The 27,702-nt window shown below is 39.7% G+C and overlaps 3 protein-coding genes across 3 annotated transcripts; 1 reads left to right on the forward strand and 2 right to left on the reverse strand.

Moving 5' to 3' along the window:
- Window positions 1–725: 725 nt before the first annotated feature.
- LOC116131530 (mediator of RNA polymerase II transcription subunit 1) lies at window positions 726–6,294 on the forward strand. The gene is made up of 5 exons (XM_031417173.1): window positions 726–1,934; window positions 2,108–2,853; window positions 2,937–3,026; window positions 4,706–5,479; window positions 5,755–6,294. The coding sequence occupies exons 1-5, from the start codon at window positions 1,826–1,828 to the stop codon at window positions 5,857–5,859; spliced, it is 1,824 nt and encodes a 607-aa protein (XP_031273033.1). The 5' UTR covers window positions 726–1,825; the 3' UTR covers window positions 5,860–6,294.
- A 933-nt stretch (window positions 6,295–7,227) lies between these two features.
- On the reverse strand, window positions 7,228–8,342 carry LOC116131496 (putative glucan endo-1,3-beta-glucosidase GVI). Its single transcript, XM_031417143.1, has 2 exons — window positions 8,273–8,342; window positions 7,228–8,177 (listed from the first exon to the last, which is right to left on the reverse strand). Exons 1-2 carry the CDS (start codon window positions 8,340–8,342, stop codon window positions 7,228–7,230), a joined length of 1,020 nt encoding a protein of 339 aa, XP_031273003.1.
- A 10,616-nt stretch (window positions 8,343–18,958) lies between these two features.
- On the reverse strand, window positions 18,959–20,042 carry LOC116131497 (glucan endo-1,3-beta-glucosidase-like). The gene is made up of 2 exons (XM_031417144.1): window positions 19,809–20,042; window positions 18,959–19,354 (listed from the first exon to the last, which is right to left on the reverse strand). Exons 1-2 carry the CDS (start codon window positions 20,040–20,042, stop codon window positions 18,959–18,961), a joined length of 630 nt encoding a protein of 209 aa, XP_031273004.1.
- Window positions 20,043–27,702: the final 7,660 nt, after the last annotated feature.

Consider the following 27,702-nt stretch of genomic DNA (forward strand, 5'->3'; position numbering starts at 1 on the left):
TATGGTCCATGATAGGGTAGCTGTAAATATTCTTTCAATAAAACTATAATAATTTATATATTTATTAAACTATATAATAAAAGAAAGTTTTAAATACAGAACATGATTTGGCCTAAGTTTTATTTTATTTTGTTATAAAAAGGAGATATTAAAATTATTTTTGCAAGAGTAAATAACACAAATGTCAAACTAATGGTTGGAAATGTTTAAAAAATCCAAGTTGGTTGGGCTAAAATTGTGTGCAATACAAGAGTTGAAGACCAGTTCGTAATGACAAAAATAGGCATAAGTACATCACCCATGAAGTTACTTAACCACGTTTCACATAAGTCGAGTTGGTTGGGTTCAAAACGCAACGCGATAATGACGTTCATGGACACAATTACCCTTCTACTGTCATTTAACCAGATTTTATTTTATTTTTTTGGTTGATTGAAATAATTATTGATAACTTCGTCTTAAACACTAATTTTAAATAAGATAATGATGATTATAGACAGAAATTATCATCTATCAACCTAGGGCCATTCTAGATCACACCACACGTAAGTTGTGCCAAAACCCAATAAAACCCACATCCTATAAAAGCCAAGATTTAAGAATTTTGTTTATTATTATTATTTTTTAAAAACTATATTGTTAAAAACTTACTAGAGAAAAAATAAAAAATAAAAAATAATAATAAAAAGAAAAAAGAAAAAAAGGGATTTCTTAGAAGAAGAGGATGTTCTTCATACGTTTCATTCTCAGTATCCGAAACTAACAGAAATTACGCCTCTCTCTGTCTCTCTTTTTCGCACGAGAACAAAACCCTAATTTTCTTATCACAACAAGACTCAAACCCCGTTTAACATTCAAACTTCATCTCCCACTATATATATTACCGTGGAACTTGTATTATTCTCTTCTGGGAAAACGCATTGTTTGGATTGCGAATATAATACTAGGCGGTTATTAAACGGTTACGTTTTTGGTATAGTCAGGCAACAATCAATCATTCATTAGCAGGTTAGGGTTAGTTCTATTCGAAATCTGTCTCTCTCTACAACTTTCCCTGTATTTTGTTGAGCAAATATTTCGCTGTTCAAACCCTAAGACCTGAACTTACGTATAATTCGTTTGTTGTTTTTTTTGTTTATATATATCTGCCTACAATAACCTACACTCATAAACTGTGTATGTTTTAGGGTTTGTCTTTTTTTTTTTTTTTTTTTTTTTTTTTTTTTGGTTCTGGTTTTTTTTTTTTCTTTCTAATTTTGCCGGTTTATGGGTGTGAATTAACGTCAAGGAATATTGGGTATTCTTTCATTGTTGCTACTCATTGATTGTCGTTTTCCCATAAGGCTTTGGTGTTTTTGAAGAGATGAGGGTCTATTGAGTGTGGTGTTGCTTTTTTCTGTCTGCAAATCCATCTTTGATTGAAGATGAAAGCATAGAGGCTAGAGAGAGATAGCTTTTGGTAAAATTCCGTCAAGTCATGCCACTTTTTGTTGCCATTGTCTTTGTTTCCGTACTCTGGTTACAGGCTTGTGTCAGAATTTGCTTCTGTTAGTTTTTTGTATTGAGTAAAATCCCGTTGACTTATATTGTACCTGCAAGTGAATTTAGAGCGTTTTGTGGTTAACTGGTGACTGACTTCATTGGTTGCTTGGTCAATTGTTGGTGGTTGTGAAACAAAGTCGGTATTTTAGGAGAAAAGAAGGATAGAATTAGGGTTAGAAGGTAGTAACTTTCTAGAGAAGGATAATATTCTGTTGGGAAGGGGTGGTGAAGAAGGTGAGCGAAGTGCATCTCTTGTTATATTTGATGATGTTCAGTGCTCCTAATGGAAAGAAGTGAACCTACATTAGTTCCAGAATGGTTGAGAAGTACTGGAAGTGTTACTGGCGGTGGCAGTTCAGCCCACCACTCCGTGTCATCATCTTCTCACTCAGGTACTTTATATTAGTCAAGTTTTGGATGTTCATTGTTTCTTTTATTTGCATTAATATTTATATCAGTTAGTTTTAGTCATGTTTTATCTTGATGCTTTTGGCATATATAATTGTTTAATATTTCTTTAATTGTGGAAATATATAGTAATTGCTTTGTTAATTTTTTTCTTTAGATGGAACTTCATCTGTACATCAAATGAGAAGTAGGAATACTAAGAGCATAGGTGATTTTGATAGCCCTCGTTCTTCCTTTTTGGACCGGACTTCTTCGTCGAATTCACGGAGGAGTTCTAGTAATGGTTCTGCTAAGCACGCATATAGTAGTTTTAATAGAAGTCATCGTGACAAGGATCGTGAGAGAGATAAAGACAGGTTGAGCTATGGGGATCCATGGGACCGTGATTCTTCTGACCCTTTAGGAAATATCTTAAGCAGTCGGATTGAGAAGGATACCTTGCGGCGCTCTCATTCAATGGTTTCAAGGAAACAGAGTGAGATCTTGCCCCAAAGGGTTGCGGTGGATTCAAAAAGCAGCAGTAATAGTAGTCATATCAACGGAAATGGTGTGCTGTCTGCAGGTAGTACTGGCAGTAACATCAAGAAGTCTGTATTTGAGAAAGATTTCCCCTCACTTGGATCTGAAGATAGGGGAGTGCCTGATATAGGAAGAGTCTCATCTCCTGGTTTGAGCTCAGCTGTTCAGAGTTTGCCTGTTGGTAGTTCAGCTTTAATTGGTGGAGAGGGGTGGACCTCTGCTCTGGCAGAGGTGCCCTCCATAATTGGAAGCAGTAGTTCTGGATCTTCTTCGGCTCAAACTAGTGTAGCCTCTACATTGTCTGGGCAGCCCAGTGCAATGGCTGGTCTTAACATGGCTGAAGCATTGGCACAACCTCCAGCGCGGGCTCGTACTTCTCCTCAGGTAACTGAGTGAATTAAATACTCCACTTTTTATGTAATTAATGAAAATGCAGGGTCTAATTAGGCATTTTGGTTATCTTTTAGTTATCTGTCAAGACACAAAGACTTGAGGAATTGGAAATTAAGAAGTCAAGGCAACTAATACCAGTGACACCCTCAATGCCTAAGGGTTTGGTAAGAGAATCTTTTTCAATTCTCAGGAGAGTTGTTCTTTTGATGCACAAAGTTGCAGTTTTATTATTAATAGAATTTCATACCATTGAATAGGTCTGTATTATCCAGACTTGCATGCTTAAATCTCTACTCTAGATAAATATTATATACTAAGAATTTCTGACAAGTCCTGGTGTTAATCTTGTTTTATTGGAATCATTTTTATATACTAAGAATTTCTGACAAGTCCTGGTGTTAATCTTGTTTTATTGGAATCATTGAGTGGATTATGATTGAGAAAATGGAGATGGTATGTTTTTCTTTAACTGACATTCTTCATTTTTGTAGTAGGAATAAGTAGTTGATTGCTGCGGTCATTCATTTTGATTGGTTTGATAGTAATTATGTTCCAATTCGGGCTTGTTGCATTTTTCATATTTTTATGCACATTCATCTTTTTAAATATGGAAGTCTGTTCTCCTTTTTTATTTGTTTATTTTTGGATATTACCTTGGTACTTTCTGAATATCATGTTTTGACTGGGTTGGTTGTGTGTGTTTTCACTTGAAATCCTGTCAGTTGTGGGTTATCAAAGTCAACGAAACTCTTATAATATATGTCAGTTGCCTGCTTCTATTACTAGGAAGTAAGTTCAGTCATTACATGGGACAAAGAGCTTTTGTATAATCTTCTTTCATTAGTAGGAAGTGCTGTGTGATTAGGTTTGTAGTACAATCATGCATAAAGAGATAGAGCTTTGTTGCTCTTTAATTCATTATATCCTGGACTGGGTGGTTATATGTATCATAGGGGGTTTCTTTGGTAAGTTTGTGTGACTAGTTTTCTTCTCCTATACTTATGTTTTTCTGTAATTAATGAAGGAAGAGAAAAAGAAGTCATAATATGTAAATCAAATCGCTATCTTCTGTAATTGCCAGTGTTATATAACTTGGGCATGATGAGACCATGATATTCAATTTTGTAAGAGGCTGTCTCTATTTCCTGGTTACCCTGGCCATATTTTAAAGTCATTTGGTTTGAAATTTGGGCCATTTTCTTGCTTTATACTTTGAAAATATGTTTTTTGGTTCTTTTGAAAAGAAATAAGAAAATGAAGATAGTGGGTTCCTTAGAGGCAAAGTTTTGAAAGATTTCGAGTTGAGATACTGATGGAAAGCTTGTTTCTGATTGTGTGAAATAAGTGACAACTGTTCAAATGGATGATGTGAAAAAAAATATGAAACTTTGATGATATCAATGTCAGGAAGCTGTCTCTCTCTATCTTTTTGGAAATAAGTGTATTGATGTAATCATAATTTTTGTATTTTTGTTTGTTCAAGATGTGCCATTAGGGTCCAAGTGAAGGACATTGAACAGAATGGTAAATCTTTTTGGGCTGGTTTGCTGTAAAGAGACAGTTTTTTTTTTTTTTTTTTTTTTTCCAATTCTTGTGAATACTTGTTTGAAATTTACTATAACTGTTCAGTACTTTGTGAAGTGACCTGAAGAGAGAAAGGAGCATTAAGAATTTATGTGTCCATAGTAGTGTTAAATTGTCATGGCTCATTTGGGGTTAGCTAGTGACTGTTAATGCTCGAAATTTGTTTGACTGATTACGTACTGTTTTTTGGTTTCCCTTGGCAAAATTTAAAAGTTATTTCAAATTCCAGGTGATCATCTCTGTCTCTTTTTTTTTCCAGGTTCATAGTTTCTCTGACAAATCAAAACCAAAAACTGTTGTTAGAGCTGTTGAGATGAATATGGCTTCAAAGAATGGGCAGCAGCTGCCTTCTTCATTGCTCCAGGCCAGTCAATCTCTTCTTGGTGGAAATGTGAAGTCTGATGTGTCAAAGTCATCTCATGGGAAGCTCTATGTTCTCAAACCTGCATGGGAAAATGGTGTCTCCAATCCTCCAAAGGATGTTGCTAGTCCCACAAGTAATGCCAACAGCCGAGCAGCCAGTAACCAGCTTGCTGTTGCTCCATCGGTGGTGTCAGCTCCTTCAAAGACGCCAAACAACCCCAAGCTTTCCTCTGGGGAGCGGAAGGCCTCTACCTTGAATCCAATTTCAGTATTCCCTGTGGAAAGGAGACCCTCCTTGTTACAAACTCAGAGCAGACATGATTTCTTTAATCACCTAAAGAAGAAAACCTCAGTGAACAGTTCTGCTCTCCCTGGAGATTCAGGCTCTGATATCTCATCTCCCACTGTGGAGAAATCTGGAGAAGTACTGAAGGAAGTAGTTGGTGCTCCTGTCAGTCATGCAACTGATAATGGTGTTGAGGTGACTGTCAATGGTGATGCCCATGAAGAGGCTCAGAGATTTTCGAAAGTGGGAGAGAAGAGTGTGAGCTGCTATCCAACAGTGGATCCAGATGAGGAAGCTGCATTCCTTCGTTCACTTGGGTGGGAGGAAAACTCTGGAGAGGATGAAGGCCTTACAGAGGAGGAGATCAATGCCTTCCTTCAGGAGGTAAGCAACTCTTGCTTTTCCAGACCGTATCACTCTGGTTTAGATTAGCTTCAAATCTGGTATCTCAAGTTTCTCATTCTTTTGAGTCTGTGAGAACTGAATTGTGGAAATATGCTATCTTTTAATTTTTTAGGCTGGGGTTTAATTAGATTTTTTTTTTAGATCTATGTATCAAGCTAGTTTGATTAGTTAGTTAACAAGTTATGGACACTGTTGGACTTTGCTGTAAATGCAATTTCAGTTTTTTTATTCTATTTTTCTTTTCTTTTTTGCAGTACAAGAAAAGAGGTGGACAGTTGAAGCTGCCTGACTTTCATGCGACCGGTGTTGGTGGTGCTTCTTCTGAATTGAGCTCATCTGACTCTGGAACTGAGGCCTGATTAACTAGTTTTCTTACGTAATAGATCCAAGAAGTTCCAATTTTTTATGGCAGATGGGTAGTTTCTTCTTTTTCCTATTTTTATTTCTCTTTTGTTTGAAGAAAAGCTGATGAGTTGGGTAGAAAGAACGGTGGGTCATGGGTGGAACTGCATTTTGCAAATAGTGCAATAGTTTCAGATGCCCCAATCCTGCCTTCATAAACAGGGGGAGTTTTTTAGGTTTCAGGGTTGTTTTGGAGAGGGTGGATAGGGCCTGTTTTGTCTGCAGTGGAAGATGCTTGGAGAGTTGCATCTTTTGGGGTATTTAGTTCTTTTCTTCCTTTTACTTTTCGAGAGGGGTTCGATTCTACAAGAAAGAAAAGAAAGAAAAAGCTTATGGTGTTTTTGGTCAATTTTACGGAAAAAGGAAATCAAAGAAGTTTCATTTTTAGTTTAGTTCCTTGTTACATATATATTTTTTTTTTTTTTTTTTTTTGAGGTTTCCTTTTCATTTTTTAGTAGAGCAGTTCATGTTCATATTCAATGGCACTAATTACACATGAATAAAAAGGAAATAGAAGAAAATTCAGTTTATTAAGTAAAGCTTATATCTAAACCTTTTCATTTTTGTAGTTTTATGCACAAATTATTCATTGTTTTGAACTGCGTAATAAAAGGTTATCAAAGCGGGCAATTTCATAGCATAAATGATTTGTTTCACCTCGTAAAAAGGCGAAGTTAAGAATCATCTGTTACAGAATTGAATTTGACTATAACAACTCTATATTAAGTTTTAGGTTACTTCAACGTGATATATAAAACATTAGAGAGTAAAGTGCTGGGCAGCAGCAGTTGAGTTGTTAGTGTTACTACCACAAATTAAAATGTTCCACAGGAGCCTCATGAATCACCTCTTCTCTAACCAAGATTTTAATAGAATCACCAGTCACAAGTCACAACTACAAGCAAGTTGGCTGGTGCTTCAACCACTGTGCGGTGGAAAACTAAAGTTATCTAACACTTGTTCTCTTTGACTTTGAAAAAAAAAAACCATGTAATCTAATGTCATATTGAACTTATGAATCTTGTGTCTTTCATAGGAAACATGTCAATAACTTCATGGTCTAACAAAATGAATCTTGTGTCCTTCATAGGAAACATTTATATTTTTGGGGAATTAAATTTGACACATTTATAGCTATAAAAAGGCTTTTTCCTCGAAAGCAATTTTAGCAACTTCCTTCTTCAAACAATTATCTGATCGGTCAGATTTGGAATTATGGATTCTTCAAGCAAATTTATTCTCAATATCTCATCTATTTCAGAAACAAAACTATTTATTTTGTAAACAATCTTTTATTTATCTGTCTCAAACAATCATTTTAATGGCTAACAATTCAAAACTGGATACACAGGCTGCATGTCTGCATTAAATAATCCGAAGTTCTGCTCTACTCCTACTGGCTTCTGATTTTCATTAAACATTGCGAACCAAAATACTGTCAACAATTGGCCTGGCCTCCTGGGCGTTCCATTCCCCTTTATATGAGTAACGAGATTCTGGTTATACGTCTTTGCGTTTTCTATACTTGTTTTAGGGTCGTTTCCAGCCGAAGGCCAACCAGTCTCTGATACAATAAGAGAAATGTTCCCCGCGTTGATTTTCTCCATTGCAGCATAAAAAGAATCTACCATTGCATCAAATAAGTTGAAATAATTCAACTCTCCATCGACCACTGGATCCGTTGCCTTGAACGTGGCATAGTCTAACGATATATGATCCGGGTCAGACGCATAGGCGAAGTAAGGATACACATTGACCATAAGGCTTCCTGAACCAACATTTGCAAAATATTGCGCAATGCTGTTCATGGAATCCACTGCATCGTTTGAGAAAGCTCCTGCTGAGGGTGGATATGAGACTGATAATGCAGCCATTGAAACAACAGTTGTCACAAAAATATTAGACAAGCCAACGGAAGCAAGAGCATTATGAACATTAGTCATGGCTTGACTAATATGAGCGGCAGACGGTCCTGGAACCACCTCGTTACCGACTGTGATCCATCCGATTTTCACATCATTTGCATAAGGCTGCACATTAGCACCAACCCAGGCAGTGGCTGCTTCTTGACTTGCAGCAAGGTTTTCTATATCTTCATTTCTGGTACCAAGGCTGAGTATGATCTCTGTTCCTCTTAGAGCTTCGAGCACGTCATGGTTCGGATCAAAGATCCTCATGTATGGAATTTTACACCTCTGATACATGCCAACAACTTCTCCTGGAGATGGAAGATTATCTCCATTCAACCCATAATTGACGCCGACACCACCCTGGCCTGCAATATATATTCAACACACCTTTATGTCAGTGTCACTTCTTAAATAAATGCATTATACATAATTTGAATCTCAATATAGAAGAGCAACTCACCAAAACCGCAGGGCAGTAGAACTAACACTACAGCTGTCACAAGCATTAACTTGTTCCATTGGAGCCTCATTTTCATCACTGTCACTTGGATAAAATATTTGCAATTTTGTGCGTTTATGTAGCACTGATTTCTGTTGAACCTAGCACTTGGATAATGCATCTCATTAATTAAGTTTCCAATTTTCGTTCATGTTGCATTTTGAAGCAACATTCCATAATTACATTGCCAGAAAAATTAATCTTGTTTTTGTACATATTAAGAATATACCATTCATCTGGCACATAGATTATGGTCTGCCAATTTATATTTACACGTCAGCTTGGGCTGGCCAAATTCAATATAAATTAATTTCTATCTTCTCTGTATAAGCTTATGTTTGTTGATGTTTGATTTTGACACCAACGACTTGGACGTGCAAAGTGTTAAGCTATTCTTAGAAGTTATACGCGAATGATTGTAGATAATCTAATACAAAGACTGAATAATAAATGAAAGACGTTTTTTAAAGTGGTTCGGATTAGAGCTGGTCAAGGACCAGTCCCAAGTAGGCTCGGCGTTTATGTAGCACTAATTTCTGTTGAACCTAGCACTTGGATAATGCATCTCATTAATTAAGTTTCCAATTTTTGTTCATGTTGCATGTTGAAGCAACATTCCATAATTGCATTGCCAGTAAAATTAATCTTGTTTTTGTACATATTAAGAATATACAATTCATCTGGCACATAGATTATGGTCTGCCAATTTAGGCCAAATTTAATATAAGTTAATTTCTATCTTTTCTGTATAAGCTTATGTTTGTTGATGTTTGATTTTGACACCAACGACTCGTACGTGCAAAGTGCTAAGTTATTCTTAGAAGTTATACGTGAATGATTACAGATAATCTAATACAAAGACTAAATAATAAATAAAAGACGATTTTTAAAGTGGTTCGGATTAGAGCTGGTCAAGGACCAGTCCCAAGTAGGCCCGGGCCTGGTCCTGTTTAGGACTGGTCCTAAATGGGACCAATCGCTCATGGGTCCCAGGCCCATGAGCAATATTAGGACTCGGACTGGTCCTTAGGACTAGTCCTATGGGCCCAGGACCGGTCCTATGGGCCTGTAAAATTTTTCTCCCCTGATCTTTTTTTATATTTTAGGAGCGAAATGAAATTTTGTAAGGGGTTTTTAGTATTTTTTAGGGGTAGATTAGTAAGTTTCTAAAAATTTAATTAATTTAAAAAAATAATAAATAAATTAATAGTTAATTTTAATTTTTAACATAAATGTAATATTCACATTTCACACATTCACGCTTCACAAATAAACAATTAAATTATTTTTTTATTAAATTATTCATCTTCATCATCAACAATATTTACATCATTCAAATCTGTATTCCTAAAGAGTTCGAGTAGTTCAGGATCTTCAGGGTGCTGTTGTAGTCTTTTTTCTGCATGAGTCTAATCCCGTAAATACGTTATCACTTCAATCATCTCATTGGTTAAAGAACATCTTCTGTCTTCAACAATCCAACTACTCGTTGAAATTGTTGACTCGGATGCAATTGTAGAAACCGACACAGATAAAATGTCACGTGCCATTTGGGCTACAATGAGGAATCGACTTTCATGTTGGTTCCACCATTGAAAAACATTGGGTATTCAAGTACAAGCCTTCTGATGTCACTAAGATGACGATATAATTACTTGTGACTTAATATGCATGATATAATACATAAAATATGCAAATAACGTTTGGAAATCTATCACTTATTGAATAATGAATACCCATGAAATCTATCAGGTTTCATAAATGGGTATAAATGTACAAGTGTAGTGTTGTCACCATGATGACATTTTCATTCTTAGAGCCCTACCGTGTGATCATAAATACATTAATAAAATTCTTCTTTCATTATTATTCTTAATTATTTCTTGTTGATTATTTATAATCGCGCAACCATCAACTTTGATTTTATTGAAGTCAATCGGATTACATTAATTGTTTGAGATTTTGTAACAATACTAATCTTCACCAACAATTAATTTTAAAAAATCAAACCCATAAAATAAATTGAAATGAATTTTAATAACACCGAAAGAAAAAAAAGAACAAAGAGATAAATGCTTTGTTGATCACTTGATCCTGCGTGAACCTGTGTGTGTGCATACAAGCTGTTCGACAGATAAATTTTTTTTTTTTTAATAAATTTTGTAAAATTTAATTTTAAACCCTACAATTTATGTTTATTTCAAAATTAATCTTCACCCAGTGGAGGGACCGGGCCCTCCTCCTTAGGCCTGGTCCCGTTTTGGGACCAGACCTCCTCAAGGACCGGGTTTTGGAGCTGGGTTTTTGGACCCAGTCCCAAATTCCCACCTCTAGTTTGGATGTTTAACACAAGTCCTACGTATTACGAACAACGAGCAGAGGTACAATAACTGATTATTCAGATAAAATATCAAGTTAGTCTCTTTCTCTTAGATTATCTTTACTTTGAGAATATAAATTACAATCAAAGTGTGAGTTTTTTGTATTAGAATCCCGAAAATGAGAGGGGGATTCCTCTATTTATAGTAGAGGAATTCAGGGTAATGATTACAAATCTGCAAGTAGGTAGATGCCGTGCAAGTCCTTCCTTTCCTCCAATTGGCTGATAACTTAGGATATATCCTCAAATTACCTAGGGCTTGGACAAGTGTGCGGCTTCCATTCACTCATAGACAAAATCTGAATATGCCAAGTTGGTGATAACCGTATTCTTTTTGTCTTGGGGTGACGTGATAGCTCCTGGACGGCGCAAAACCTTCCTGAACTCTGATTGGAGCTAGCTGATGTAAACTTTCATTAGCCTTGATTTTTTAGGCATAACAATGTTAGATATCAAACGTGGCATTGATGTAAAGTTTCTATTGCACTCAAAAGTAAAAACAATTTCTATTGATATTTGTTAACATGCAAATATGGGAAGAAAATATGTGACATTAATTCACATATTATCTGTATATGGAATGAGAATATATGAATTATTTTCTTTCCTAATTAATATGATTTTCTTTACTTTATTATTGAAATTGTATACCATTAAGAATATACCATTCATGGTGACCAATAGATTATGGGCTGCCAATTTGCATTAACACATCAGCTTGGGCTGGCCAAATTTAATATAAATTAATTTCCATCTTCTCTGTATAAGCTTATGTTAGATATCAAACATGGCATTGATGTAAAAAATAATATTTACAGCAATTAAAAGTTTAAAATTTCTATTGCACTCAAAAGTAAAAACAATTTCTATTGATATTTGTTAACATATGTGATGATGTGGCTTCTTATTTGCCACGGTGGAAGTCAACTTTGGTGTTAGGAGTCAAATAAGTAGTGCGATGTCGTTTTGGATAAACCCATATGAATATTGTGTTTCGGCTATCAAAATTCTCATGCTCAGCTTTCTCTTTTCTCTCTCTTTACCTCGACAGTTCACGACCCCAAAAGAATCTTCCAGATTGCTATTCATCTTACGGTTATGGAGAAATCGAAGACAGGTGAAGGCTGATCAAGGAAGGGTGCATGTGTATTTAACATCAATTGATGCTAAAGAAAAGAGCAGATCTCATATTGGGAAAACCTAAGGTTTTTGGATTGGGTGTGTTCTTTCCCTCTTGTAAAGTTTTTCTTCTCTAATTTGTTCATCATCTTGTACACTTTGTTTATTAATGAGAAGACCTAATTGTGAGCCTTGAAAAGTGGATAGAGGCCGCAAAGCCGAACCACTATAATTGTTGTGTCTTGTGTTCTTTTGCTAATTCTCTTTATTTGCTCATAGCTCTATTGATTGATTCTCTAAACTGATTAATTTATTTGTTTATTGAGAGTTAGTCAAGAAACCCTAGAATTCCAATAAATTGGTATAAGAGCTTGGTTAAAGGTTCAGTTAGGGTTTCATTGGTTTGCTTGTGTTTCAATTTAGTTTTTTGGGCTTTCTTAGCTGTTCACTTTTCTATTACTATGTTTTTCGAATCTGTGAAAGACATGTCAACAAAGTTTGAGCTTGAAAAGTTTACAAGTGTAAACGATTTTGGATTATGAAAAATGAAGATGGAAGCAATGTTGATTAAGGAGGGTTTGGCCTTAGCTCTGAAGGGGGAAGCTGAGTTACCTGACACCCTGACTGCTACAGAAAAGCAAGACATGCTAAACAAGGCCAAGAGCTCACTGATTCTCGGCTTGGGTGATAAAGTATTTCGAAAAGTGAAGAAAGAAAAGACTACTCCTTAGATATGGAGTAGGTTAGATTCTCTTTACCAGTCAAAGACTGTTCCTAATAGATTATTTCTAAAACAGAGTCTATTTGGGGTTAAGATGGATGAACAAAAATCACTAAAAGATAATAAGGATGACTTCCTTAAGATTATACAAGATTTAGAAAGCATCTCAGTTGAGATTGCTGATGAGGATCAAGCTATGATCCTATTAATCTCTTTACCCAAAACCTATTCAATTTTGCAGAAACCCTGAAATATGGTAGACAAACTCTAAAGTTAGAAGAAGTTGTAGAGGCTATCTCAGTTAAGGACACTGAAAATAGGATTAGAGAAAAAAATGTGAGTGATGGTGAGGGTCTTGTAGTCATAGGAAGATATGAGAAGAAAAACTGGAAAAAAGGGAGGCAAAATAGACATAGGTCAAAATCCAAAACTGGAAAATGGAAGTGTTTTTTCTGCCATAAGGAGGGTCACCTTAGGAGAGATTGCCCTGAGAGGAAGAAAAAGAAATATAAGAAGGAGGGTGATGGAGGTAGTGCAGGGGTAGTATCAGAGGGTTATGAGAGTTCAGAGGTCCTTGTTATTTTAGAAGGTAAGATTAGTGATGAATGGATCTTAGACACTGATTGCACCTATCATTTGACACCTAATAAGAAGTGGTTCAGCTCCTTTTAACCTTTAGATGGTAGGAAAGTGATGATGGGGAACAATGCAGTTTGTCATATTAAAGGAACAGGCTCTGTTAAGTTAAATCTCTATAATGGATTAACTAAAACCCTTACTGATGTTAGATATATCTCAAACCTCAAAAGAAACCTTATTTCTCTTGGGATATTAGACTCTATAGGTTTGAGTTATAAGGTTGCTAATGGGAGTCTTACTGTTTTGAAAGGGTCTTTGATAGTTATGAAGGCTGAAAAGAAGAATGGTCTGTATGTGTTGAAGGGTAGAACTAATAGTGGAATGGCTGTTGTTGGGTCAACTGAGGGGTAGGGTAAAACCACTTTGTGGCATCACAGACTTGCCCATGTCGGTGAAAGAGGTCTAGGAGAACTTAGTAAGCAAAACCTACTATGTGGAGATACAATAGGAAACCTAACATTTTGTGAGCATTGCATATTTGGAAAAATGAGTAGAGTGAAATTTGGAACTGGCCAGCATTACTCAAATTCACCACTTGAGTATGTGCATTTTGATGTATGGGGTTTATCTAGGCATTATTCCCTTGGAGGATGTAGGTACTTTATCAGCTTTGTAGATGACTATTCTAGGTATGTTTGTATCTATTTCCTCAAAACCAAGGATGAAACATTTCCTAGATTTAAGGAATGGAAAACTATGGTTGAAAATCAAACCGGAAAGAAACTAAAGAAGTTGAGAACTGACAATGGTTTAGAATTTGTCAATGAGGAATTCAATAATTACTGTAGAGTTCATGGGATAGTTAGACATAAGACAGTGAGACACACTTCACAACAGAATGGTCTTTGTGAAAGGATGAATAGAACCGTTCTAGAAAAAGTGAGAAGCATTTTGTCATGTTCTAAACTGTCAGTTAAGTTATAGACAGAAGCAGCCCATACTGTAGTCTATTTGATAAATAGAACATATTCTTCAGCTATAGGTTTTAAGGTTCCACTTGAAAAATGGATTGGTCATCTTGTAAACCTGGAATCTTAGAGTTTTTGGGTGTCTTGCTTATGTTCATGTAAAGGAGGACAAATTAAAACCTAGAGCCATTAAATGCATCTTCTTAGGATATCCAGATGGAGTTAAAGGCTATAAGTTCTGGAATTTAGAATCTAAGAAGTGTATTGTAAGTAAAGATGTTGTTTTCAGAGAGGATATTCTACCTGGTTTAGAAGGTGAATCTGATGTATCAGAGAGCTATTATCCAGGATTAGATCACTTAGAACTAGAAATGCAAATCTAAAATTTTAGTCCAGGTTTGAATCAAGGTGGAGTTGAGGACTCAAATGCTCATGAGAATGAACCAAATGCTGATCATGAAGTAGGTCAGGAGGCACCTAATGGAGATGTATCAAACTTGATAGATTATCAATTATCAAGGGATAGAACTAGAAGAACAATCAGACCTCCTAATAGATTAGGTTATATAGACCTAGTTGCTTATGCACTTCAGGTGGAGGAAGAGATGAATGATGAGTCTAAGACCTTCTAAAAAAGAAGTTTTAGGACCTGAAAAATTAGAATGGAAGAGAGCAATTGAGGAAGAATTTGATTCTCTGATAAAGAATAACACCTGGATTTTGGTTGATAAACCAAAGGACAGTAGAGTGGTCAAATGCAAATGGATTTTCAAAAGAAAACTAGGATTAACATCTTAGGAAGCACCTAGGTACAAGGTTAGGTTAGTTGCACAAGGATTTGCACAAGTAGAGGGGGTTGATTACAATGAAATCTTTTCTCCAGTGGTCAAGCATACTTCCATCAGGGTACTGCTCTCACTTGTAGTTCAATTCAATATGGAATTAGAACAACTTTATGTGAAGACAACCTTCTTGCATGGGGATTTGGAAGAAAACATCTTAATGGAACAACCTGAAGGATACAACAGTGCTATAGGTAAAGTTTGTCTGTTAAAAATTTCATTACATGGTTTAAAACAGTCACCACGATAGTGGTATAAGAAATTTGATTCTTTTATCATTGAAATTGGATTTGATAGATGTAATTTTGACAGTTACTTTTATTTTAAAAGAATCTCTGATCTGATTCAAATTTTTTTACTGTTGTATGTGGATGATATGCTTGTGGCATGCTATGATAAAACTGAGTTGCTTCGACTGAAGAAGTTATTGAACACCAAGTTTGAAATGAAAGAGCTGGGACAGGCTTAGAAAATTCTTGCCATTTCTATTAACAGAAATAGAGCTCTTAGAAGCCCGAAGTTAGTTCAGTAAGACTATGCTAAGAAAATTTTGCAAAAGTTCAATATGCAAGATGCAAAGACTATCCAAACTCCTCTTGAAGCCCATCTAAAGTTTTCACATGAGCAGAGTCCACAGACTGAAGAAGAAAAGCTAGAGATGGTAGAAATTCCTTATGCAAGTGCACTAGGGAGCTTGATGTACTTGATGGTGTGTTCAATACAGACTTGGGTTTTGCTGTAAGCCTTGTAAGCAGGTTTATGAGCAATTTAGGAAGGTCTCACTAGATGCCTCTGAAGTGGATTATGAGATATTTGAAGGGAACCAGATTAGTGGGCATTGTGTTTAAGAAGAATCAAAGTTATAATAATTGTGTTGAAGGTTTTGCTGATGTAGATTATGCAGGAGATATGGATAGGAGGAAGTCAACCTCTGGTTTTGTTTTCACTTTGTGGGGAAATACTGTTAGTTGGAAATCCAAGCTACAACATATGGTTACTTTGTCTTCAACAGAGTCAGAGTATGTGGCATTGATAGAGGCAGCAAAGGAAGCTACCTGGTTGAAAGGTCTTGTAAATGAGTTGGGTATTGAGCAACAAACAGTGAAGATAAATGGTGATAGCCAGAGTGTAATCCATCTCTGTAAAGACCAAGTATTCCACAAAAGAAGCAAACACATAGATGTTCGCCTTCCTTTCATTAGGGAAATGATTGAAAATGGGGAAATCAAGATTAGAAAAGTTGATGGTTTACATAACCTTGCTGATATGTTCACTAAACCAGTTCCAGTTGAAAAACACAGGCTCTGTATGAGCCTTCTTCAAGTTTAAGAGTGAACATATGCATTCCAAGGCCACATGGGGTGACAAATCAAGAAGCCAAGGTGGAGAATTGTGATGATGCAACTTCTTATTTGCCACGGTGGAAGTCAACTTTGGTGTTAGGAGTCAAACAAGTAGTGCGACGTCGTTTTGGATAAACCCATATGAATATTGTGTTTCGACTATCACACTTCTCATGCTCAGCTTTCTTTTTTCTCTCTCTTTACCTCGATAGTTCATGACCCCAAAAGAATCTTCCAGATTGCTATTCATCTTACGGTTATGGAGAAATCGAAGACAGGTGGAGGCTGATCAAGGAAGGGTGCATGTGTATTTAACATCAATTGATGCTGAAGAAAAGAGCAGATCTCATATTGGGAAAACCTAAGGTTTTCGGATTGGGTGTGTTCTTTCCCTCTTGTAAAGTTTTTCTTCTTTGATTTGTTCATCATCTTGTACACTTTAGTTATTAATGAGAATACCCTACTGTGAGCCTTGGAAAGTGGATGGAGGCCGCAAAGCCGAACCACTGTAATTGTTGTGTCTTGTGTTCTTTTGCTAATTCTCTTTATTTGCTCATAGCTCTATTGATTGATTCTCTAAACTGATTGATTTATTTGTTCATAGAGAGTTAGTTAGTAAACCCTAGAATTCCAACAGCATGCAAATATGGGAAGAAAATATGTGACATTAATTCATATATCATTTGGATATGGAATGAAAATATGTGAATTATTTTCTTTCCTAATTATGCTAAGATATAATTTCCTTTACTTTACTATCAAGATTGTATACCATTAAGAATATACCATCATGGACATAGATTATGGTCTGCCAATTTGTATTCACACATCAAGTTGGGCTGGCCAAATTTAATATAAATTAATTTCCATCTTCTCTGTATAAGCTTATGATAGATATCAAATGTGGCATTGATTTAAAAATTAATTTTACAGCAAATACAAGCTTTTCCTATGATGGGAGAAATTAAAATTTCTATTGTACTAAAAAGTAAAAACATTTTTTATTGATATTTATTGACTTGCAAATATGGGAAGAAAATATATGACATTAATTCACATATCATTTGGATATAGAAAGAGAATATGTGAATTATTCTCTTTCGTAATTATGTTAAGATATGATTTTCTTTGCTTTATTATTAAGATTGTATCATTATTTGTAATATTTTATTATTGAGATTGTAATATTTTATAGCTATCACACTTTTGTATAAATAGGTTGTATATTTACAACTTAAAACAATTAAATTGAATTTCTTTCAAATATCTTTCAGGCATACTCCGACCATTTCAGTTGTCTCTCTTGCCCCTCAAAAATATCTTTCGGGCATACTCTGACTCTTATCAATTGTCTCTCTTGTCCTCTCAATTCTGAGAATATTGTAAAGTAAGTAATTTTAAAGCAGTAGATAAACATCCACTACATGAGATGTGAGAAGCATCAGTTACAAATATGAGATATTTCATCTTTTTCAATGAACTCAAGTTGGCCGAAAGTCCTATAAACAATATGAAAATTAACTCATACTCTAGATTTGATTTATAAATTTAACATCCAAACCGGAGAATTTTCAAATATAAGTGATATATATACAGTACATTGATTCATATGAATCATAAGCCATGAATTGTTAGGATAATAAATATGGATTAATTTCCATATTCAGGCTTTACTTTTTACTCTATGGGTGCGTTTGGTTAAGGGAATGTTGGATTACTGAAAAATTAGATTACCTTGAAGATTACTGGGAATCTTGGTTAGTTGGAATAAATTGGTGGGTATGTTATTTAAATTACTGAATTGTCTTCTAATTAAATATTATTATTTAATATTGTTATTTAGATTATTATTTGGATTATTATGACCCCCTTACATTTAAAAACTTAGCAAAAACAACCTCATAATAAAAGTTTGGAAAATCAACAATGCACCCCCACCAACCTAGGCACTACCGATCGCTGGCAGCTAGCGACCTAACGGCACATGGAAGGCAAGAAATGGCCTCCGTGCACCGTGTGGCCATTTCTAGCCAGAGATTTGGCCGAAAATGGCCATATCGGCGCATGACAACCATTTCCAGCCTTTCGTGTGCCATTCCGACAGCGGCGGGCAGCCAACGATGGAAGGTGGGTGGGGGTGGTGGCTTGGGTGGGCTGCAATTTGTTTTGAATTCAAGGTTGGTTTTGTTCAAAAAGTTAATTAATTTGGGTGAAATAGTAAAAGTCATATTCATATAAATTAATTTAAAAATAAGGGTATTATTGTCCTAATTTTTTTTAATAAGGGATAAAATTGTAACAAAAAGAAATTACCTCAGTAATCTTACAATACCTAAGAAAATAGAGGTAATCAGATTCCCTCTAATATTACCAATAGTAACTACTATTGGTATTTGAAGATTACCGGAATCTTATATTACTTAACAACCAAACGTGATAATCAAGTAATATAAGATGACATAACCCCAGTAATCTCACGTAACCCTCAACCAAACGCCCCCTATGTGAGTACTTCTATGGATCTAAAAGAGCTTTTAATAATAAACGTAGAGAGGATTTATATAATTTATTTATCCCCCTTATAATAATTAGGATTAGACTCACTGAAATAGTGTTTGCTTCTTAATTAATTATCTCATTTGATTCAATCTAAACTCACATTTCTGGTACAGAGGTAAATGAACTATTAGCAGGTCTAAAAAAATTTATAAACTGGCAGGGTGTTCGGATAGAAAACTCCAAAGTTCTGCTCTACCCTGGATTCTTTGTTATTCTCATTGAACATTTCATAAATAAATACATCCAAAAGATTGTCTGGTCTTCTTGGTGTTCCTCCGCTTAACACATGAGAGTAAAGATTTTGATCGTAAATTCGTGCATTTTCCTTGCTTGTGTAAGGCTTTTTCCCAGCACTCGCCCAACCAGTCCCCGAAATGTAAGTAGAAACATTGCCTGCGTTCACCTTCTCCAAAGCCACATAAACAGCATCAACCATTGCATCAAAGAGATTGTAATACTTGAAATTTCCATCCACCACCACAGGCTGTTTGGCATTGAATTTTGCATACTCGAATGAAATGTGTTTCGAGGTCTGAGGCGTACGCAAAATAAGGGTACACATTGATCATAAAGGCGCACCGGTGCGCGACAGAAATGCTGTAACATCATTTGTTGATGCGAGATTTTGCACCGACGAAACGCACGTGCGAAATGTTCCAGGATCCGAGTAGGCTTCTTTCTCTTTGTTTGTATTTCTGTTTTGTTTTTGGTGAACTCATTGCACTCGAAGCGTGTTCGCTCTAATGACCTGGTTTTTCTTTCTTGAAAGTTAACAAGACAACTGAAATAGGGCTGCTCCACGACAGAAGAAGAATCTTGCAGTTCGGCTCCCTTCCTGAGGACAAGCGTGCGCGAGGACACTTATGACAATCGCGAATTTGCGAAAGTACGGTTTCTTTAACGCCAGCGTGTTGTTAGAGCCTCCACAATGTAACTTTTCCTAACTGATTCTTTTCCTGGTCGTGGAACAGAATGCCTTCACTAACCTTGCCTTGCATGTAGCAACAACCATGCCACCGAAGGAACCAGAGCAACCTTGCCAAAGGCCCATCAACTTTCCTAGGATGAAGAAAGCTAAGGCGGCCGAAGCTGCACAAACAGCCCCCCAGGCTGAGGGCGCAACCTTTTAGAATGTCCCAGCCACAACCGGCAGAAGATGCACCAACGCGAACCACGGAGGTCGCCCAGCCATCGCCTGCTCGGCCAAGGATGAAAACCATGGCTTAGCAAAAAAAGAGGAAGCAGATTCAAGCTGAGGAATTGGAGATTGAATCTGAAAGCGAGCAGCCAAAGAGGTCACGATCGGACACAAGCAAGGCGGGCAAGGCGCCTATGGATGACACGACGGCTGCTGAGGCTGCGAAGAAGGGTCCCACAGTGTTGGACTCACTGGGGAACCTGCCGGAGTACCTGCAGCCGGTTGTGTATGCCCTGCTGGAATGCGGACTTTCGGAATCTTTCGAGCAGTTCGCAAGCTCTAGTGACGTGGACCTAATGTTCACATAGATCCAGCATATAAGCAAGGTAAGCGAACTATCCTCGGCGAGGACTTAACTTCTTTTTATTATCTAACTCTCTCTCCCTTTGTTCGCAGGCTCTTCTTTCCATGAAAATGTCCATGGAAAAGATACAACTGGGAGCTGCGAAAGAAGGTGCTACCCTGAAGGAAGAGAACGCAGCGCTTAAGCGAAACTTGGAAGCTGCCGAAGCAGAGAGAAACCTGTCTCTCGAATCGACGAACAGTTATTTGAATGAAAGAAACGTGGCTCTTCGCACGGTAGATTTCCAGAAAGCACAGCTCGAGAAGCAGGGAGAGGAGTTAAAGAAGCTACAAAGGACCATAGCCAGACTCTCCAAACAGGCCAGGGAGAAGGACTAGGAGCTGAAAGCGACCTCCTTGCAGGTCGAGCGAGCAGAAAAGGAGAGGGGGGCCTCTGAGAAGCTAAGGCAGGCTCTTGAAGTTGAACTTCAGGAGAGTTAAGGGAAAGTTGCTTCCTTGACAAAGGAGGTCGAGGAGAAGGCTGCCGAATGGGCAATCGACTCTATTTATGCCTTACGACCAAAGAATCCTCTTCTAGACATGTTCGACCTCCCAGCAGACTGGCAGGAAACACTCATGTCCATGGCACGGGAGGATGATGAAGTGACGGCCTTCCGACTAGAAGGTTCGGGACACGCAGCAGACAAACCCTCAGCTGACCAACCCTAGGATGAGGAGGTCGGCCCCGTAGGGGTTGGATTAGGTCTTGTAATCATGTTTTCTTTCCTACTGTACTCCATAGTAATGAAATACATTTTTGCCTCTATAATTTTCTGTTCGCTTTGTCATACATGAGTTCTTTCCGATTGTTTACATTCATTGAGTCAAAGATAACATAACTTATTTGCACGAAATGGATTATACATAGAGATCGTTTACAAACGCTCAAGATAAAAACTTTACAAAGAAATGACTTACAAAAATTAGAAATTAATTTACAAGGAAAGCTGAGTTCGGAATTACTGATAGTATGGCCGAAGATGTCTAGCATTCTAGGCCCGAGGTACCTTGGAACCGTTTAGTCCTTTGAGATGATAAGTCTCCGGTCTGATTACTTTATCAATGCGGTACGGACCTTCCCAGTTCGGCCCTAAAACTCCTGCACTTGGTTCTCTGTTTCTGAGGAGAATTTCTTTTAACACCAGGTCGCCGACCTGGAAGTCTCTTCGCCTGACCTTTGAATCGAAGAACTTCTTCGTGCGTTGTTGATAGGCTGCTATCCTTAGCGAAGCCTTGCTGCGATGTTCTTCAATAAGGTCCAGGCTCACCCTTATGAGTGCTTCGGAGAGACTTTATCGGTCTCATTGTACAAGTCTCTCCGAAGCGAACCAGTCCCTACCTCGACGGGAATCATTGCTTCGCACCTGTATGCTAGCGAAAAGGGTGTTTCTGAGGTGGAGGTCCTTGGAGTTGTTCGGTATGCCCATAGGACTTCAGGGAGGTCATCTACCCAATTCCCCTTAGCTGCGCCAAGTTTTGCCTTCAAAGTGTGCTTGATGGTTTTGTTGACAGCTTCAACTTGGCCATTTGCTTGCGGTCTTGCCACAGAGGCGAATTTTTTATGGATGCCTAGCTCGTCACAAAACTGTTTGAATTTCTCATTGTCGAACTGTTTTCCATTATCTGAAATGAGGGTATGAGGAATTCCAAAACGGCACACAATATTCCTGAAAACGAAGTCCTTCAGCTTTCTGATCGTGATGGCGGCTAGCGGTTCGGCTTCTACCCATTTGGTGAAGTAATCTACCGCAACCACGGCATATTTGACTCCCCCTTTTCCAACTGGCAAGGGGCCAATGAGATCGATCCCCCACATGGAAAAAGGCCAGGGGCTAGTCATGGTTATCAGTTCACGGGAGGGAGCTCGCGGTATGCTTGCGAACTGCTGACACTTATCACATCTTTTGACAAAGTCGTAAGCATCGTCTTGAATTCAGGGCCAGTAGTACCCTTGACGAACAACCTTGTTTGCAAGAGATCGTGCGGCGGTGTGATTACAGCAGATCCCTTCATGAATTTCCCTCATAATGTAGTCCGCTTCTTCGCTGGTTACACATCGAAAGAGAGTGGCACTAAATCCTCTCCTATACAGCTGGTCCCCGATGAGGGTATAGTGAGTGGATCTTGTTCACAGGACCCTTGCCTCGACCTTGTCGTCTGGCAAGATCCCATTCTTGAGGTACAAAAAAATGGGAGTCATCCAAGAATCAGAATGAGTCACATTCACGACCTGTTCGATTGGGCTGATACTTGGGGTTTCGACGAGCCGAACATGAATGCTATCTGGTGCCTCTGAGTCCAACGAAGAGGCTATCCTTGTCAAGGCGTCCGCCACAGAGTTGTTGTCTCTGGGAATCTGAGTGATTTCAAAATGTTTGAACTGCTCGAGTGCGGCCTTAGCTTCTTTCAGATAACGAACCATGTTCTCTTCCTTGGCTTGATATTCCCCCAAAATTTGGTTGACGACCAGCATGGAATCGATGTACACACTGATCACGATTGCGCCCATTTCTCTGGCCAACCGCAACCCGGTGAGCAGAGCTTCATACTCAGCCTTGTTGTTGGTCGCTTTAAATCCGAACCGAAGAATGCCATGAATGCGAGCCCCTTCGGGGCTCAAAAGAAGGAGACCGACACCGACCCTTTTTCTGTTCGATGACCCGTCGACGTAGAGGCTCCAGGTCGACAAGTTCTGAATATCTTCCTGAATAGCTTCGCCTGGCTGTTGCTCGCTCGGAAGATAGGAAAATTCTGAGATGAAGTCGGCAACTGCCTGCCCTTTTATAGTCGATCTCGGCTTATATTTAAGATCGAACTAGCTTAATTCCATGGCCCATTTAAGTAATTTACCCGATGCTTATGGCTTTTGAAGGACTTGTCTGAGTGGGTAATTAGTCATCACATGGATAGTATGGGCATGGAAGTAAGGTTGTAGCTTTCTGGAGGTGATCAGCAGGGCATAGGCTAATCACTCCATTTCTGGATACCACATCTCGGCATCCGTCAGGCACTTGCTCGCATAGTACACTGGCCACTGCGCCTTTTCCTCTTCCCGAATCAAAGCTGCACTAGCTACGAACTAAGAAATAGACAGATATAGAAGCAGGATTTCTTGTGGAAAAGGCTTGGACAGGAGAGATAGTTTCGCGAGGTGTTCTTTTATGCTTTGAAACGTCTGTTCACACTCGGGTGTCCACTCGAACTTCTTGTTGGCCTTTAGGACATTGAAGAATGGCAAGCAGCGATCTGTTAATCTTGATATGAAGCGACTAAGTGCCGCTATTCGCCCGTTAAGACACATGATCTGCTTTTTGCTGGTCGGGCTCTCCATGTCGAGCAGAGCTTGAATCTTCTCGAGGTTTATTTCTATCCCCCACTGGTTAACCATGTACCCTAGGAACTTTCCTGATGATACTCCGAATGAACACTTGAGAGGATTCAATTTCATCCTATACAACCGAAGGATGTTAAACATCTCAGTGAGATGCGCAATGTGCTCTGAGGCGACCTGGGATTTGACTAGCATGTCGTCCACATAGACCTCCATTGTTCTTCTGATTTGGTCGGAGAACATTCGGTTAACCAATTGCTGGTAGGTCGCGCTAGCGCTCTTGAGGCCGAAAGGCATGACTTTGTAACAATACAGCCCCCGGTCTATAATGAAGGACGTATGCTCCTCGTCTGGCCCATACATCGAAATTTGATTGTATTCTGAGTATGCAACCATAAAACTAAGCAGCTCGTGCCCTGAGGTGGCATCCACGAGTTGGTCAATTCTTGGCAAGGAGAAGCTGTCTTTAGGGCAAGCCTTATTGAGATCGCTGAAGTCGACGCAGGTTCGCCACTTGCCATTTGGCTTCTTTACCAGAACCGAGTTGGCAACCCAGGTCAGGTAGAGTGCCTCTCGGATGGACCCATTTCGGAGGAGGTTGTCCACTTCTAATTTCAAGATGGCATACCGCTCCAGATTCATTGCTCTTCTTTTTTGGCGAACTGACTTGGCTTCACTATCGATGTTTAACGCATGGCAAATGATGTCTTGGCTGATCCCGACCATATCTGCATGCGACCAGGCAAACACATCGATGTTTTCAATCAGGAAGCTTATCAGCTCGGACGCGACTTGGGGGTTGAGACAGCTTCCAATTCTTAACACTAGGCTCAGCTTTTTTGGATCAACTGAAACCTCGGACAGATCCTCAACTGGGCCGTTGGGAGGGATTTTTTGGATTGGAGGATCTATATTATCCTCTGTTGGGCCAGGTTGTGGCTCGATCCGGCTGATCGTCATAGCCTGGCGGAGCACATATCGCGAAATGCCCTTTCCTTTACACGCCATCTGCACTGCTTTTATGTATCAGTCGTGAGATGCGCTTTGCTATCTGCTTACCTCCCCTATCCCTGTTAGAGTTGGGAACTTCATCTTGAGATGGTATATGGAAGTGACTGCCTTGAAGCTTCTCAACAGAGGTCGCCCCAAGATTCCATTGAAGGCCGATGGGCAATCCACGACCAAGAATTCAGTAACCCTAGTCATCGAGCATGACTGGGAGCTGGATTATTCTTTTGGGGATCAGGTGGTCCCTGTAAAGCCGTAAAGAGGGATCGATGCGGGCTTCAGGTCGGCCTCGTCCAAGTTCATTCTTTCGAAAGCAGTCTGGAACAGGATGTTCACAGTGCTTCCGTTGTCCACGAGCATTCTACAGACATTATGGCACCCTATTAGGGGCGTGATCACAAGGGCATCGTCATGAGGATGATGCAAACGATCTGCCTCCTTCTCGTAGAAGGCAATCGGCTCCTCCTTTCAAGCCTTTTGTGGTCGCTGCGATGTGCTCATCACCCTGATCGGGTCGTGATGGGCTTCGCGAGCGTACCTTTCCTGTGCACCTCGTGTGTTTCCTGCGAGGTGCGGTCCTCCAAAGATTATGTTAACGCTGCTATACCCACTGCGATCACGACGCTTTCTTCCTTGTTCCTCTTGGTTCTTCTCTTTTGTAGGAACGGAGTCATCAATATACTCTTTGAAGTGCCATTTCTTGATGAGCTCTTCGATCGCTTGCTTTAGAGCTCGGCATTCATCTGTATGATGCCCATTATCCCGATGGAAGCAACAGTATTTTTTATTATTTCTGGCTATCGTAGGAGTTTTCATGGGTTCCGGCTCACCGAGCAGACTGGCCTCCTCGGATTTATCAAGAATGGCCGACACAGACACATTTAGTGGAGTATAATGAACCCTGTCGCGGTCGCGACAAGGAACAGAAGCATATGATTTCTTGTGCTCGTAGCGGGGTTTCTTTCCTTTTCGCTGATCGTCAGCGTCCCCTCTACGATCAGCTCTTCTACTTTCCCCCCGACCAGACATACTGCTTGATAAGCCGGGGTCACGACGGCGTAGTGCCGCCAACGAATTTTCTATTCAGAGGTATTTCTCTGCAAGGTTGTAGAATCCTATGAGGGAAACATCGTCCTCAGCTTGTAATTCCTTACACAGGTCGGTTTGCGGGAGAACCCTAGCTATAATGAGAGTCCGAACAGACTCTTCAGGAGTATGAGCCACCTTGTTGAGTTCCCTGTGGAAACGGTCAATGTAAGACTGCAGGGATTCATCCCTTTCTTGCCTTATGTTGCTAAGGTAGCTCAAAGGCATTGAAAACTTCCGATTCACTTGAAAATGCCTTAGGAACGTCGTGCTCATCTGAGGCCACGAACTGACCGACCCTGCTGGGAGCGACCTGAACCATCGTTTGGCATGGGAGGTCAATGTTACTGCTAGACAGCGATATTTTGCCAAGTCTGAGACCTGGTAAAGCTCCATCAAGTCGTTAAATTCATACAGATGATCTTGCAGATCGGAGTTTCCATCAAATGCCCGCATGTCGGGCATCCTGAATCCTGGCGGGAATGGAGCGGCTAACACCTTGGGAGAGAAGGAGGACACAGATGCGACCTGTCCCTGCTCATTTTGCTGGGCCCTTAGCCTGTCTAGAGCTCGCTACAGTTCTTCAATTTGTGGCAGCAGAGCCGTTTGGGGGTTGCTTTCACCCACGCGAGTTCAATTCTCGCGGTTACGATTGAGGAATGTCCAGAGGTCGGGCTCTTCTTCGCCTCGGCTGGCAGTTCCAGCCACTCTCGACACACGCTGACTAGAGACGTGCGATGGCAATGAGAGGTGCAGGGTATTCTCACGACTTTCGCGGTGGTAAGAACCGCCCCGCGAAGTGTGGGACCCTCTCGCACGATGGCGACCAGGATTAGCTTGCTGACGGTGATAAGAATCGACCCGTCCAGCACTTTTATGGGTACGTACCTGCGACATGGCGTGGGATAGCTCAGGCTGCGTCTTTTCACCAAGTCTTAGCAAGACTGGTATTCTGCTTGGGACGCGGTCGGTGTTTGCTGACCTTTTGGAGCCAGTGAGCTTGCTTTTTGTCACTTGCTTACCCTTTCGCCTTTGCGCTACAGTGCTCGCGGCATGGGCTATTTCCTTTTGCAGCGCTTTTGCGCGACCTGCAGGCGTTTTTTACTGTTGTACCGCCGCAGCTGACTTGGATGGCGTGCCTTGGTCCAAACGGTCCAACCTTTGGTTGACCGTCTGGAGAGTATTGTCAAACCTCTCCAGGTAGCTTCTTATAGCGNAGACCACGAACTGACCGACCCTGCTGGGAGCGACCTGGACCATCGTTTGGCATGGGAGGTCAATGTTACTGCTAGACAGCGGCATTTTGCCAAGTCTGAGACCTGGTGAAGCTCCATCAGGTCGTTAAATTCATACAGATGATCCTGCGGATCGGAGTTTCCATCAAACGCCCACATGTCGGGCATCCTGAATCCTGGCGAGAGTGGAGCGGCTAATACCTAGGGGGAGAAGGGGGACACAGATGCGACCTGTCCCTGCTCATTTTGCTGGGCCTTTAGCCTGTCTAGAGCTCGCTGCAGCTCTTCAATTTGCAGCAACGGAGCCGCTTGGGGGTTGCTTTCACCCACGCGAGTTCGATTCTCGCGGTTATGATTGAGGAATGTCCGGAGGTCTGGCTCTTCTTCACCTCGGCTGGCGGTTCCAGCCACTCTCGACACATGCTGACTAGAGGCGTGCGATGGCGATGAGAGGTGCGGGGTATTCTCACAACCTTCGCGGTGGTAAGAACCGCCCCGCGAAGTGTGAGACCCTCCCTCACGATGGCGACCAGGATTGGCTTGCTGACGGTGATAAGAATCAACCCGTCCAGCACTATGGGTATGTACCTGCGACGTGGCGTGGGACAGCTCAGGCTGCGTCTTTTTACCGAGTCTCAGCGAGACTGGTATTCTGCTTGGGACGTGGTCGGTGTTTGCTG

Source organism: Pistacia vera, unplaced genomic scaffold (assembly GCF_008641045.1).
Source record: "Pistacia vera cultivar Batoury unplaced genomic scaffold, PisVer_v2 Contig234, whole genome shotgun sequence".
Classification (NCBI taxonomy): domain Eukaryota; kingdom Viridiplantae; phylum Streptophyta; class Magnoliopsida; order Sapindales; family Anacardiaceae; genus Pistacia; species Pistacia vera.